Source organism: Melozone crissalis, unplaced genomic scaffold (genome assembly GCF_028551555.1).
Source record: "Melozone crissalis strain CALT ecotype California unplaced genomic scaffold, PUWL_Pcris_2 ptg000007l_1, whole genome shotgun sequence".
In the NCBI taxonomy this organism is placed as follows: Eukaryota; Metazoa; Chordata; class Aves; order Passeriformes; family Passerellidae; genus Melozone; species Melozone crissalis.
The window spans coordinates 5,653,712-5,670,297 of NW_026535785.1; the positions used below are offsets into that span (position 1 = coordinate 5,653,712).

Here is a 16,586-nt window from a genome sequence, read left to right on the forward strand (position 1 = left end):
AAACCTGAGAGAAAAAATCAAACCAAAACAAGAAAGCAACATCTCCTTCAGTGGCATGTGGGGTCCTTTTGAAGAGGGAGTGGGTCCTTTTGAGTGGGGAGCCTTGAGTGGGATGTGGGACAGGGATCATTCAGCAGGCTCTAAATGTGCCCACTTTTGTTTTCAGAGCTGCAGAGCTAATCTGGAATCAAAATGCTGGAAAAGAGCCTACAGTTTGTCTTGCCTTTTTTTTTTATTCAAGTCGATCGGGCTTGTGGTTTTTTCTTGCTCTGATTATGCTGCACGGTTCCAATAAATGCACGGAGCTCAAACATTCCTGCAGGCACTTCATAGGAAATACATGTGTGTGTCTGTGCATGCACACTCAGGGAGGGAAAGTTGATTGTAAGGGACACAACAAAATATCCATATTTAAGAAATGTGGATTGACTCACTGACTTATCTCACTTATTGTACAAAGATTCACTCTCTGTTGATTTTTTTTTTTTAAATTAGGTTTTAAATATGTGTTGACAGGATGAATTTGTACAGTGTGGGTAACTGCAGGGGGAAACGACAGCTCTGCTTTTGTTATTAAACTACTGTCTTGAAAATAATGGACTGTGTACAAAAATTGATTATTATTTTGCCAATTACATTAGCGCAGCTAATAACAATCATTAAGAAAGAAATACAGAAAGCTACACACTTTCAGATATTAGAAACTGATATTCACTGGTGAGGCAAAAAATACGTGTTCTTAAGGTAATTTGTCAGTAAGAATCTCCTGTTATTAATGTGAAGTAAATACTAAATATGTGAGCTAGAAATGTTTCACTTCAAACTGTGTTCATTTCTTCTTCACTCAGCCAGAGTTAATAAACAGTACAAGAGACTTTCTAAATTTAATTTAGGATTTGCATATAAAAGGTCCTATTCTGTACCATAGTGGCACAACAGACAGGCTTTATGATGTTAAATATTCCTTTTAATAATAGTTTATTTTAATATATTTGCTAAATTAGGTACCCGAGAGAATCATCTACAACGGTGATGTGAAAATCCCTGTTACCTGAGGTCAAAAATAAAAGGTATGTTTTCCTTTTCATTAGCAATTTGCCATATTTCAGCAGGGGTGGCAATTTCTCTGCTTTGTTTTCTGCTGCTAAGATGCTGCTTTCTGCTCAGCTCTGGGGAGCCGCTGACAGGCTGTGGTGCAGTTTCCTGGGCTTTTGGGTGAGGCTGATTTCAGGTGCCTACAAGAACCACTTGCAATGATGGGGCTTTGTACTTTTGTCAGCCAGGCAGCTCTCTCGTGTCCCACACCTCATATATAATGCTTTGCAAATGTTTTCTTTCTTTTTCTTCAAATGCTGGCATTCAGACATCAGCTACGGGGATTAAGGATGGGTCTTCTGAAGATCTCCCTCAGATCTTGATGAAAATCATGAGTCTGTGTTAGATGACTTCAGTACTTACAAATTACAATAGAGTTTAATTCACAGCACTGCTTTCCTCTGGAAATTCATGTTCATTCAATCTGTCAACATTGACTAAAAAATATGCTGCTAATGAAAATGTGGGAATTAAAACTTTCAATCCCTTCCCCTGCTAGACTCAAACAGTCACTTTATTTTTTTGTTCCATGGAATCTGACTTTTATTGACCTTGACTATAAAAATACTAAGTGGGTTAAATGAGCACCAAGGTTGCAATGACAGATTCCTGTGTGAATTTTTTTTATGAAACCTCCTATTTTAGTTAAGAACACAGCCTGCCTTGCAGCCTGCCACGCTTTGATCAACGGTTAAGTGCTGTTAAAAACAGCTGAACTTTATTAGCTTGTGGAATTAACCTTGTTTAAATAATAGATTTAATTTTTATCTTTTAAAAGAAATGTAAATAATAAATTAAAATAATAGACTTCTTTGTTAATTTTGAAAATAAATTTAAGTAACAGATTTGTTATTTAAAATTTAAGTGAGGATGGGGACGATGTAACTGGTGCTGTAGCCTGTACATTAAATGGAACTGAGAGAAGTTTTTAAAGGTGTATGGATTGTAGGAATAGATTTCTCAAGGAGCAGTACAGGACCTTCATTTTAAGCCTGATGCTCCTCTTACTTCCCTGAGGAGCACCCTGGATAGGGTTTTGCCTGCATTGCATTTTTTTTTTTTCTGTTTTTCACCACTGTAAATAAGAGGGAAGCCAGACCACTCGGGTTTTTTGTGAAAACTCAGAGTCCAATGTGCTTTTTTTGCAAGAATGGAGATAAGTTGCTATCAGCTGAAGTAAATACGTAAAGTGTGTATTTTAATAGCAAAGGTGCAGCACTTGTTTCATCAACTTGCTCCTGGGGAAATATTTCTAATTTCAATTATCCCATAGGAAAATCTGCCATGCTTCCTGTAATTCATATATGTGACTATTAGATTTATATAAATTAGTGATATTTATTTTTATCCATATAATAAAAAAGGAAATCTTTTTCCCTTATCAACACTTGTGATCTCAAGACTTGCTTAGCCTGCTGCTCTCTGGGACAATTCCTTCACTATTTTGTGGTTATATTTTCCCATATTATAGACAAAAAAACCCCACAAAACAACCAGCAGCAAAATCTGTTCGTTTTAAGCAAATAGCTCTTGGGTCTTGGAAGAGTTAACAAACTTTTACGGCAAGGTTCAGGCAGTTCTGACCCCTATGGTAATATTTCATCTAAGGTTACTGTTGGGAGAGAAATCAAATTTCAGCTGTGAACATGATTGACAGGTGAAAGCAAGGGAGAGAAAGACATCTGGTCAGATGGGGAATTTGGGCAGGAGAAGGACAATTCAGGGAAGTGTCTCTGTGATATTAGGAATAATAAGCTTAGATATGAAAACTCCGATCCTCCACGCTGTCTGGAGGAGAACTCACTTGATATTCATGGAGCTGGCTTGGTTGGGGGAATTTAAGACTGTACATTTATAGTAGTGGACAGTAGTCTCCACGGTCTGACTTACTAACTTGGCTCCTTTGAAGGAATTATGTTATTTCTGGCAAACTTTAAGGATTTCAGGGCCGTTTATTTAATGACTGTGACAGGAATATTTGGTGGTTGCTGGTTAAGAGGTTCTCACCATGATGTCCCTGGCAGGTCAGGCAGCAGCAGGGGTGGTGGAGGCCAGGACTGGTGTCACTCCATGTCCTCCCACTTCTGACAGCTTTCAGAGGAAGCACTGCAGGACGAATTTTGTGTTTATACACTCTTATACCAGCAACAAAATTAGTAGCTACCCCATAAAATACCACTAAGGGTCCATTGTGGTGTTTTACAAAGCAACTGTTATTTTGCAAGGGCTGTGTTTTGTCTTATTGCAGCAGCACCAGCTAACATCCCTTACAATACATACATAACCCCAGGTGTGTTTCACTGTGCTTCAGTGTATTTTATTTGGTGCAGGAAAGCTTTTCCATCCTCCAATGTCATGGAATATCCCTGTATTTCCTGATCAGCATGATGATGTTGGAAAGTAGAATTTACTTTTGACATAAAAAAATGTAGCCAGGTTTTTTCTTTAAAAGGGCGAGAAAAAAATCTATTGTTTTTTTTATCGTTGTGTATAACAATGTTTCAATTTTCAAAGAGGCTCTGAAGGGCCTTTTTAGAGCTCCAAGGGCAGGATGAGGCAATGATGGACCCTAAATTGCATCTTACCTATATCCCAGGTGAGAGGAGAGATCCTGGGTGGGCTTCTGGCCCCACTGAAGCCCTTGGTAAAATCACCCTTTAATTCCTGGGCCCCACACTTCCACCACAAAGGAATATCTACAGGGGTGGTTGTAAAATAAAAAGCAAAATCTGAACTTATACGGAGGTAGCTGAGCTGTGAATTCCCAGGATGGATGTTCTTATTTGGGAGTAAGGGTGGATTTCCCCCTTCCCTGCTACAGCTAAAGCTGCTTTCAAAATAAAATAAATTACCCAGGAAAATCCACTCTTATTCTGGAGTAGGAGTGTCCACCCAGGCAATGACTAGCACTGCAGTATAGTTTATTTCCTAATTTCCCCATATGGATGAGACCTGAACTAAGGGGAGAATAAGGAGCAGTAAAGAACAGAAATGTATTTTTCCAGTTTGCCTCTAAGACTTTTCACACAGGGGAAATCATGGTGCTCTGAAAATACACATTTACTTACTTTTCACTGCTATTCCTGCATTTGCACATGCATTTTTAAAAGAGATTTGTGTTTTGTGCAAGACCTTTTGCTTTCGCATACTATTCACGTGTATTTTGGATGTGCAGTTGAGTCTGTCTGTTCATGACATCATTTCTCTTTTCATGGCCGTGGCCTGGGATATCAAACTACCTAACTTCACTGGAAATTAGATCTTGTTTTTATTCCTAGACTGTACATCTGATAAAATTGAAAATTAAAGCTAAGAACTGTAAAAACAATCAAATTTCTTTGTGCATGAGCAAGTTATTTTTAACTTTACGTTGTTGAATTAACACTCCCTGTAAAATGTCTTTATTTTCTGAAGCTGATAGCAAGATAACTTCCATGAAATATTATTGGCAAACTTCCCACAGCAGTCAATGGGAGCCTTGTATGTATTTTTCAAGCAGATGTGCTGTATTAAGCCTAAATGAGAATCTTTCTTTATCAAATGGGTTGCAATATGTTATTCTTGATTAAAAAATCCAGAGTAACCTCTCGCCCTCCCTTTCCTCTCCCCAAACATATTTAGTACAATTTACAGATAATTTTGCATAGGTAAAAAATAAGTTCTTGAGTGTTTATAAAAAGCAGGATTTTACTATGCCTCAAATGCCTTTCTAGCTCATTCCTGTGAATTTGAAGTATGAAAATGTCTCAAATCTTTATGAGTGAAGAGAAAGTATATTCCATATGTAACAACTTTTACTCCCCTAAAATTCCCAGGCAAGTCAATTTAATATTTTTCCCTGTGTTTAAAGTAAGCTCTAAAATATTTTCTGGTGACGTCATTCTTGCTGTTGTGTAGCTCTAATAAAGGATTTTAAGTGCTAAAAAAAAAAAAAAAGTTATATTTTTAACATCTCTCCTGGGTTTTCTAATTTGTGCCACTTACCAAATGATTCGCACTGTACCAAAATACAGGAGATTGATGAGACAGGAAAAGTACTGATTTAACATCCCACATATAAAATTACTTCTCAGGCTCCACATATAGTCACAATGTTTAGAGAGTGAAGAAAACGGGAGTTGGGAGTCACAGTCTGACTCACTTGTGAGACTTTGACCCACTTATTTGATTCTAGATTCAGCAAAATACTGGAGCACTTTAAACTTGTTATCTGAGGTTTCTTCTAAAGGTCTGTTACCGTTGATCTCTTTATATCTCAGTTTACACTGTTATAAACCTAGATAATTAATTCTTACCTTCTAGGCTTTTGTGGGAGTTAAAAAATAGCTGTAATGTTCCTTGAAGCCCTTTAATGAAAACGGGTTTATTGAAGTACTTGTCATTTACCTTACTTCATACTCTGAGAAATCACTGGTGTTGTCCAGGACCCACACACCATTTCTACTGGGATGGGAATTTACTCCCCTGAGTTCACTGGGCCAGGATTACAAAGATCAGATGCTTTGGGAGCTGGACATTTTGTGAATCACACATAACTTTACCCTGATTTTGAACGTGCCAAAATGTAGGCAAAATCAGTTATGTGCCCCATCTCTCTCTTAAAGACAATATATCTTTAATACCTCTATGTACAGAATAGCTCCTGTGCACCTGCATGGCATGCAGAGGTCACACTGTCCTTGTAATTCCTCCCCTTCCTGCCATTACCTTTTTTTCCCAAGGTTCGAGCCATTATCATTCAGCAGTTGTGCAGCTTTTCTTTTCTTCCATCCCCAAATTATTATTGTTTCCCTCCTACCTTCTACCCCTCCCGAACCATAATGGGGTCCTCAGCTGTAAATTTGCTAACTATAAAGATTTTTGCTTGAAATGTTTTGAAAATGCTGTGAGAAAAAAAAAAGAAAAAGAAAAGAAAGCCTATGAACAACACGCTGTGCCATGCTCCAGCATTGCACTTCTATGGGAAAGATAATAAAGATATTAGCACTCATATAATTTCAGATAGGAAATGAAACCAGACATGAAAGAAACACTAGCTCCAGCTGTTGAGTGGGAATCAAACTAGCTATGGGAATTACAGGTATTGTCACCGGAGACAGCCTGACTTCTGAGAAATGACCTCAGGTGTAGGAGCTTGCTGTGGCCCCTTGCAGATATTAACACCTAATTAACAATCTGCGAGAGCATCCTACATCTTAATCACCAGTGAGGTGAGAATGACAATCACAAGGAGGAGAAGGAGAAGGAAAATAGTAATTTTTCCTCTGCACGCATCATCTAATAACCACGGTTATTCAGATGCAGCTAAATGCGATTTCCTTTTAGTCATTTCTGTCTATTGGAAGGCACAGTAAGTTCATTTGCTAGCAGGTAGGCAGCGGAGGTGAGAATTGAATTGATCTGAGATACTCTGAAAAATTGACCCTGAGGTCATTCCTAGTTTAAATTGGGAAGTAAGGCTGAGCTCATGTCTTCCCTTTCTTCTCTCCCCTCTCCCTATTCCCCCTCTTTTTGTGTTTTCAGGCATATTAGTCTGTACTGCGTAATTACTTAAACATACTCTGATGGTGGGGAACCTTGTTCCCTCAAAGTTAATCAAAATAAAGAGAGCTTTTGTTAGCAGTGATAGGTAATTAAATCTCGGCTGGGCTTGTGCAGGGCCTTTGTGCCGGGTTATTGACGGCAGAGCTGCGCTCCCCGGCCCTTCTGCTGCAGCACAGCCCCGAGCAGCACCAAGATTCAGGCCCAGCTAAATTAGGAAATGGGGTGTGAGGGCATGGAAAGCTTAACGGGCCCAGGCTGTAAAGGAGAGGGGTGCATGGCAGCACATCCTGAGTCTCCCAGAGGAAGGCCGATTTCCCTGGGGAGAGGTGCACGTTTTAAAGAGGAGAAAATCAGAGGTGGCACTTCTGCGTTTCTGCAATCTTCTGGCTGTGGTTTTAAGCAGCAACAGCTGTAAGTGTGGATAGGAACAACCTACTAACCCAATTTCAGCTCCAGTGTACACACCTAGGGCCAAATTCTGCTTCCTATTACCTGGTGTAAATGCTCAGGAGCATGGGGGAGCTGATGGAGAGGCTCTGGGCTTAGTCCCATACCAGAGGGCTGGTGCTAGTAAAAAGCAAGCAAGAAAGTAAAACAAAGACCAGATTTACTTGGTGCCACCAAAGCCAAGGCAGGAGTATCCTCCCTGGGATCTGTGGGGATGCTCCAGCTTGCCTCTGGACCACTTGGGCAGGATCCAATGGAGCTGTAATGTAATGCCTTTTAATGGATGCTTTTACGTGCGCTTCCAAACAGCTTCCACTTTCAAACGTCTTTACAAGAGAGTTAAAACAAGAGGCAGGCAGGGAATGAGGAATCAGCTCGTCAGTACATTTGTAGTCCTCATTCTGCAGAAGCTCTACCCATGGCACTCCCTTGCTGTGCACAGGAACAAACTCTTTCCATATTACTTGGACCCAAATTATATTCTAATAAGGAGAGAGTGGCAAAGTGAAGACAGCATTATATTAACCACTCAGCTTCCATGGAAACTCCCATCATTTTCTTTCCCACGACAAGAGATAATCTCTGTGGTTTTTGTTATACTCACTTCTTCGACTCCTTTAGCTTTGTTTTCATGTGTTGGCCTTGCACTAAAAAATATAACTTGACATCTTGTGTCTTCTCAGCTAAAAAGGTATCAGTTCCTGGACTTAATGTCAGCTGTACCCAGATCAAAGGCAAGAAACATAAAAGTTGACATATATTATTTATTTCATGGTTTACATCAATGATGCTTCTCCCTATCCTTTTTTGTTATTATTGCTGATGTTTTGCTCATAATGTTGCGCTCACTTCTCAAAAGTGTTTGTCCCCTACAGACAAATATTCATATTAATGTAATCCATCAGCAGCTAACAAATGCCAGCTCACTTCAGCATTTCCCGCACATCCAAAAATCCCATTGTTTTTGCAGGACTTGGGTGTGCAAAGAATGCAGGATCGGGCCCAGGGCTGGAATTTGGGAGCTGGAGATTTTCTCCCTCAGCCCCTGCAGTGCCCGGGGTTGGCTGGAGCAGCCTGGGGCGCTGGAGCAGGGAGTGGGAGACGCTGCATTCCCTCCCTGCATTGTGAGCTGCTGCAGGGGCGAGACGAATGTCAGGCTTTGAGGGGAGCAAAAAGCTCTAAACAGACTTTTTCTTTTTTTCCCAGTAGTTTGGGGTTTTTTTCACTCTACCTTTCCCCATCTTGTTTGCCTTCGAAGTCTGAGTGAGTAATGCAGGGTCAGTCTTACAACTGTGTCCAGAAAACCATCTGAGATTAGTCAGAAATGCTGCTCCAACCTGTGTTTCCCTCTGACTGCTCCATTTAGTGTAAAACTTTCCTTTTTTTCTCTCTTTGTCAACAATTGTGGCAGGTTTTACTTCCTGAGTTACAGACCCAGCTGAAATGCTGAGTCTGATCTTGCCCCCTACCCTCCCACGAGCTATTTTTTTCCGCAATGAAAATAATAATGCTTGAGAACCATCCTTGGCTTTTTTTTTTTTTGTTTTGTTTTGTTTTGTTTTCTTTTGTTTAGTTTGGTTTTATTTTAAAGCTTGCTGACAATTGTCAAATGTTCATTCTAGCAAATAAGTCCTGGGAGGGTCTAGCCCTGCTGCACAGCCGGCAGGAGTAATTTGCAGTGCTCCTTGGAGCTCAGCTATTCAGTCAATGTGTGTCACTTTACTATTTCTTTAAAATTTAATTGGGATCAGGCAATCAAGTGTCTCCAAATTTTTTGCCTCTTCAGGCTGCAATAAAGCCACTTATAATTTATAATCAAAGTTTGGTATCGTTAAACTAAACTGTAAAACCTACTTCAGGGCTTCAGTCGTAAAATAAGTATACGATAAATATTGCAGTGGGGCTTGAGCAGCACAGCTCTACCAACAGCACGTGAATGAATACACACACACACATATTTCACACTTCTTTTTTTTTTTTTTTCTGAGTGTGTGTGCATACGTTTAGTTCCAGAGGTAAGAAAGATGTAAATAATAGATAACTGCCGTGTATTCTTTCTTGGAAGGATTGAAGCTAAGATAGATTTATAGCCCAAGCAGTTAATTTAAATGCAAAATGAAGTGTTAATTCATTAAAGTCATTTATGCATCAACATTATTTTTATGTCTTTATTTATATTTTCCTGTAATATGCAGCAATGTAGTATTCATCCTGGGGTTTTTTCTGTCTGTTGACTGTACTGCTCCTTTGCTTAGATTTTTTTCTAACAAGGCAGCTCATTTAGAAAGAAATGTTTATGTGAAGTGCTTGTCAGTTGGCATTTTTACTAGTGTGCTAACCCAAAGGTAAAATATAAAGGCACGTCTTTTCCTTGCTGGCTTGTTGCTACTAGAAGGGTTCCTCCCTTGTTAGCTTGATAAATAATTTTACTAGCGGGAATCTGCTGAATTTTTATGCTTGCTGTCTATTTTCTGCTTGCTGCAAATAAATTCCAGCACTCAGAGGGCACTAAAACTCCAAACACATGGTATTTTCCCATTTTGTTGCTGGTTGCCCTGAAATATTTATTTCATCTTGTGTTTTTAATTAAATCTTTTTTTCTAAAAAAAGTGTAGGAAAAAATCCCTCAAGTTTTACAATTATTTCCAAATTAATATTTTAGTCTGAATTGTATTTAATATAAAATCTTGAGTTTAAATAACACATCATCACAGGTACACTAAATGGGTAGTGTTAAATCAGTCATCACTCCAACTACCTAATGGTTTTCAGATTAAGTACAGGGATTATTTATTGATATATTATCCATGTAAGCATTTCTTGCAATTTATTATATACTTTTAGTTTTCCCAGTTTTCCATCAAGAAAATTAATTTAATTTGCCACATAAAAATTCGAGTTTCACAAGAGAATGCACCAAAAAGCTTTAGATTAAGGGTTGTCATTGCATGAATGGCAGAAAAAAGTTTGCAAGAAAATTAACTGGGAAGGCTAAAGTGGAAGAGCAGTTGGTTCATGTTTTTACTTTTTTTTTTTAAGATTTACGCATTTTAAATTTAAATTTAATTCAAGAAAACAAGAGCCAAACCCCAAATTCTCCCCCTTCTCCAACAGAGCAAATTCTGCTTGTCAGAGGGTGCCTGTCACATATCTGGAGACTTGGTGCTCCTTGGCAGCACATCCCCACTCAATGTCCCAGGTGCTCATGGCAGCACATCCCCTCTCAGTGTCCCATGTGCCCATTTTGGGGGCTTTGCAGCCTCTCATGGATTCGGGAGCTGCTTTTTGCAAGGGTTTCCTTCATGTCTGCCTGGGGCCAGCTCCTCCTGCCATGCCGGTGGGTGCTGCTGTCAGGGGAACAGATCACTTTGCATCCAACAGGATCCCTGGCTGTGAGTCCTGTGGAGCTGTCCCACCTCTTGCCAAAGCTGCAGGGATGCAGCCAGCATCGATTCCTTACACACCTGCAGCTCAGGGAGTGAGCAGGGAAAGAATCTGGATGCAGGCTGGGGCTGCTGCCCCTCTCATGCCCACCCCATCCTTTCCAAGAGAGGGGATGCAGGGCATCCAAGCAGCAGGCCCTGTTCAGACTTTCCCTCAAACAGCAGAAGGACAAATATTTTTGAAGATGGCAGGCAAATTCATACAAAATTATATAATTATTTGCATATTTGTAGCACAATTTATCTAAAAGCAACCCTCGAACTTTGGCCCAAATTCTTGCATTCCTACACCAACCACCCTCCCATTCATTTGCTTATTTCCATAAGAATTAGGTGATGGATCTGGGCAGTGTAAGCACATGCTGCTGCCTGGCTGCCCTGCAGACATCAGCCTTTTCACTTATATGAGCACATCCCAAATCAAGTAATTGGCTGGTGGGAAGAGCTGATACACCAGCCCTGAGCAGATAAAGGAAAAGCTTGGGCAGTGGGGCAAATTACCCTTGGGGGCTCGGCCATATAAAATCATAAGTGAAATAGGGTTGTGAGGAGTCTCAGGAGGTGATGTAATCCATCCCTTTGCCATGAGGCAGGCTTACATTATCCCTGACGGATATTTGCATAACCTGTTGTTTAAGCCCCCCATGGAGAGTGTGACACGTCCATGGAGCCTCCCTGGCAGACCTTCATCATCCTCTCTTCTCAAAAGCATCTCTCCCTGTCTAACCCACAGCTCGGGTCCCTCATGTCCCCACACCGAGGACAGCCCATTCCTTTCCTCTGCCCTCACCCTTTGCATATTTGAAGGCTGTTGTTATGGCTTGCAGCAGTGTCCTTCTCTCTAGACTAAACAGCTCCATGTTTTCTAGTCTTTCTTCATAGGTTATGGTCATGACATTGTTATTTAATATCTTGTCTGAAGAGTCTGCATACAGTAAACTTGCTGGAATTCAATTTACCTGTGTTGAAAAGGACTGTAAGGATGCTGCCTGCAGGCCTTACAGCATCTGAAAGAGGAATAATTTAATTCTCACTCTGATATTCTGTCTTATGCAGGATGGAGGGTACAGAGCATTTCTTTACCTGGGAGTGTTAACTGCAGCCTCCCCATGAATTTACCACGGTAACAGGAATATTGTAGTGCAATGTGCAGCCAGAGTGTAATGACAGGCTTCAGGAAACATGTTTTAACATTTTATAATTTTATATATGAAAGTAAGAATGAGAGATAGGATTCTGCCTCTGTGGTTGTAGGTTGCACCTTGAGGTGTTCAAGGTGCTGCATGCATAATCTGTCCCACAGGTTTCATGAATTTCAAAAGCAGCTCAGCAGCTACAGCCACCTGCACACCACCTTTCCCTCTGCTGGTATTACTGCTCAGTTTGGGTAGATCAGATTTTCCATTGTGACAGAAGGAATTTTGCCCCAAAATGCCACAGATGAAGGTGAACCGAAGGAGATTTCTTGGCCATCTGGGTGGACTTTGCTCTTGGCTCTAGGTTGCTTTTCTAAAAGGTGAAAAATACATTTTGTGCTTTTTCAGTGGAGATTCTCTTTGCTCCTTGGGAAAAAAAAAAAAAAGAGGGAAAACAGAGCCTACTAATTCTGTTTCTCTCATTGACTTCCAGTGTCTTGCCTGGGAGGTTGGTAGGTAGATATGCTGGAGCAAACCAAAAGTATTTACTTGTGAGTAAATATTCCCCAGGGACTTTTCTTCTCAGATGTGCTGGCACAAATTGCTCTGCAGTGGGATTAATCTGCATGGCAGAATACCAGGCAGCACCTCCTGGAGGTGGATTTAAGTTTCGTACGATTTTGGCTTCCCAACTGAAGGCTTAACCAAACCCTGTCTTGAAAAGTGATAATGGATGTGCACACAGTGCCACCTCACTCAGACCAGGTGCCACTTCTGGAGGTAAAATCTGACAGATTTTTAAGGGTGATAGTTGATGTATTCATACTCATAATGTACTTTTATGAGGGGAAGGTAAGAATTTCCATTTATGATACAAATATCTCCTTCTTTGAGGTTCTACCTCTGCTTTGCATTGTATACATCCCCTTGCTTATAAAACTGCTTTGGACATCCATATGCCCCCAGTGATCACCTCATCAACTTAAAGTTGTCACATCTAAAAGTATGAACTTTCTGTACACTATGGGAGTGTATGTAGAATCAGGGAAAGCAACAATCAAATCAAGTAAATATTTTACACTAAGTATTTTCTAGCTCTAAAGGAAGATCTTGTAGAGAAATATTCACAGAACTCTGTTATGTAGAAAGCAAAATGAGAATGACCTTGCTGAGCCATTGGCTCAAGTCACAGATGTAGCAGAGAAGAGAAAATATATGCTTCCTTCCTTAAAGAATGGAGTTAGGGACCAATTCTTACCATGGGAAAGAAGAGAGAGGGAAATGTATTGTCTTCCTTTCAGTGGTTCATTTTTCTTTGCAAAGTGATTAATGCATTACTATAGCGAATTTATTGTATAGCCTGATTACCATTGCCTAATAAATCTAAACAACTGTGACTGTCATGGTGATAAGGCTGGCATGATTTTGTCTCTCTTAAAAAAGGTTTATAAGTTAAGCTAAACTTTTAGCTTTCTGTATTTCTGGGATAAAATTTATTTTGGCCATTACAGCTCTATCTGTTTGAAACTGCACCAAAAGGAAATAAGTTTTTCAAAAGGACAGTATATTATAGGAAGAGTTTTACCTTCACTCAATTTGCAAAAGAAAGTGAACATCAGCATTAAAATGGAAATGAAGTTCAGGAGAAAATAATAACTCAGTTGTTTAAAAAAGGTTTTAACATTTAAAAGGGACTTTGCAAATATCAAGGATGGACAACCCAATTAAATTAACTGCATTACAGTCACAGCCGTTAACACCTCGGGCTCAGCGTTTCTCAGGCTGCTGGAGTTTGCTGAGGGCTTGTCTGTGCCTGGATGAGAGACTTGCAGGGAGCTACAGAAGAAGGGCTTGTGATGATGAGAGCCATTTTCTTTGAACCACAGGGGAAGTGGTGCTCCACTATTGGTGCTGTGGCCATGCTGAACCAGACACTGGCCAAGTGCTAGGGTTGGGACAGATCTCTTGGCCACACAGGCACTTCCCAGTCCCCATGTTCCATTCCGTCACTTCAAACATGGACATCAGTTCCTTCTTTCTTTGCCTTTTCCTCTCTCCCTGAGAACGTGTGAAAGAGCTCTGCACCTCTGTGCTGCAGTGGTTATGACTGTTCTTGCAGAATGCTGTGGTGAGCGTCACTCTCATGAGAACAGCCGACCTTTGGAGGATGTGATGTGGAAAGAGATGGAAAGAGATCAAGTTCAAGAGATCAAGAGATCAAGTGCAGGGATGTTAATTTACTTACCCTTCTTTTCCCATCAGCCATAAGAAACAAGCACAGGGCATTAGCAGGGTGTGTTAGAGGAGTTTCCATGTCCTGGGTTTTCTATTCTTTCCCTCTCCCCAGCTCCTGTCCACCACCATGTCTCACAGTCTCTCCCTCAGAGCAGCACCAGCTGCTTTTGTAGAAGCAGAGATTACTCAGGCATCTTTGTACATCTTGGTCCATCATTGCTTTGTCTTCCTCCAGGTCTTCTGCACAAAACCTGGGACCAAGGCAGAGAGTGTGGCCTATTTAATTGGTAGAAAACTCAGCTGTCACCTGAGCTGTAAGTTGTAAACTGCAAATTGCTTCCAAAAAGGTGCAGCTAAAATTTATTGCATAGTTGTGTGAATTTTGTAGTATAAAGAAAGACCAGGATTAGATCATGAACCTTCCTGCATCCTTCAGCTGGTCTGGGAGACCTTTCACTTACCATTACCTAGGAGACACCATTCCCACTGACAGTCATCAGTGATGTTTGATTTGGAGTGGCAATACTGGAGTTTGGGTCTGGGGACATGAATTGAATGTCTCAAAAACATCCAGGCTTGCATGTGGGGCTGGCAGTAGCTGGTAGTTTATATTAAAAAAAGTTGAAGGTCTTTTCCTGATTTTAAGCCCCTGAACTCCTGGCATTTTTTTCCTTCTTTCACGTTTTTCCTCAGTAACAGTGTAGTTTATCTTGAAGCCAGTAGAGTTCAAAAGGTCTCTATTTAGATATGAATTACTTCATTCATGAATAAAGAAGAAAAAAAAAAGAAGTTACTTGGTACAATCTGGTACAATCAAGTATCATGAAGGGGAAAAAAAAAGCCTTAAGCTTTTGCATAGGCTTTCAAGGGCTCAAAGGTTTCTTTTTTTCCCTGGGTATGTTGAACATCTTGAAAATAAACCAGAGTGTTTCAAAAGAGAAGATAGATGTGTCTGTTCAAATAGGCATTGCATTTGGAATTGGTGCCTCTGGTTGTTAAACAGAATCCTTGTTTAACGTCCTCATTAAGAACTGTGACTTACCACCAGTTTTATGAAGATCAAGTCATTTACTTTTAAAGTAAATTAAAGCAAATTTCTCTGTGGTGACAAGTCAATAAAACAATGGAAGGCTCAAGTTTTTCAATCAACCAACATCTGTTCCTTGTTTTCCTCTGGATGTAGATGCCCTGTGTGCAGTAATAGGTGAATAGAGTGACAGCCAATAGCTGTAATGGTGGGGGGGGGTTGTTCTGGATGTTTTTTGTGGGTGGTATGGGTTGGATTTGGGTTTCTTTGTTTGCTTGTTTGTTTCAACATGATGTTTGCTTAACACCATAAGCTCTGTCCACTTTTGGAAAGGGTAATTTTGTAGTTTCCTGTGGCAGCACATTCAGAGCTCCAGTGACACGTGAGCGGTGACAGCCGATGGCTCCGATGCTGCATTTCTCTGCTGGAAGCACAGTAAGCTTTGCAGGGTAGTGTAAGTGGTAAACCACTTCTTGGAAACACAGTCAGCACAAATGAGATCCCATCTTTTGTCCGAGCCACCCACACCAGCAGCAGACACCTCTGAAACCGAGGGATGTTCTCTGAGCTGTGGTGGGAACTAGGTTGTATAAAAACCTCACTGAAACCACTTCCATGCTGTAGCCACACGTAACCTCTTTGTCTTGAAACTCTGTCTCAGAGAGAAGCCAGCAGCTGAAACCCAAGGTATCAGGTCCATTTTACATTTCAACAAGTGCAGGATGCAAACAGTGCCGTGTTTGTTTTAAGGGTTCTGGAGGGTTTGGCATTTGCTGGTGTGAGAACTGGCTCCCTGCTGTGTGAAACGTTCACATGTGGATTTGTGCTGTGTGGGAAATGCTGGCAGAGTGGAAAAGAGAGGGGAAGCTCTGCTGGGAAAGTAAGAGGGGGCTGAATATTATTCACTTGGGGCATAAGTCTTTTCCTAATTCCTCTTGAGAGGGTAGTTTGTCTTGGACAGCATAGCATTGACTTTTGGAATGGTTGAGGAGGACAGGAAGTCATTACTGGATTCATATGAAAATTAGGGAGCTCAAGATCATTTTAGACATTTCAAAAAATGTCAGTGAACATCCAGAGGCCATTGCTGCTCTCACCCTTTGACATCTGCCTGCTCACTCACGTGGTAACGGACCTCATCTTCAGAGGTGTAGGTATGTCCCTTATCTCATGGTGTCCTCCTCTGAGCCCTCAGGTGTAGGTTGAAGACATTTGGTGGGAATGGTTTGCCCTCATTCAGACCTTTATGGGGCCAGGAAATAGGCTGCTTTACTTTATGGGAAATGAGTAATTAGGTTTCACCAAATTCAAGGTGCCTGGCTGTGGGAAACAGGCAACTTCTGCTTTGTTATTTTTTCTAGGAAAGAATTAACAAATTTTTTTGCATGCTATGTTTGCATGCTTCACTATATTTTAACATAAAGAAGCACATAGATTTATTGAGCAGTTCCGGAATCTCTGTTTTTTCCAAAGGATGAATAATATAATTACCATCATTAAAAGCACAAAAAACTCCAACCAACCAATCAACCAACCAGCAAACCAACCAGAACTGAAACCCAAAACTTGGTGAGTTTTGGATGATAAAAGAAATGGTAACATTTAATCCATCCCAAGAATGTTTTGGTAATTGCTGCCTATTTTCAGCTTAATAATTGA

The 16,586-nt window shown here is 40.6% G+C and overlaps 1 protein-coding gene across 3 annotated transcripts in view; it reads left to right on the top strand.

Moving 5' to 3' along the window:
• MAF (MAF bZIP transcription factor) overlaps window positions 1-16,586 on the top strand; it is a 183,872-nt gene that overhangs the window by 11,232 nt on the left and 156,054 nt on the right. For 2 of the 3 annotated variants that reach the window (XM_054269624.1, XM_054269625.1), the window contains exon 2: window positions 1,005-1,070. The exons of the other annotated variant lie outside the window; for it this stretch is intronic. In XM_054269624.1, coding sequence (XP_054125599.1) covers window positions 1,005-1,038 — 34 coding nt within the window. In that variant the 3' untranslated portion in view covers window positions 1,039-1,070. The remainder of the gene's footprint in view (window positions 1-1,004; window positions 1,071-16,586) is intronic. 3 annotated transcript variants of the gene reach the window in all.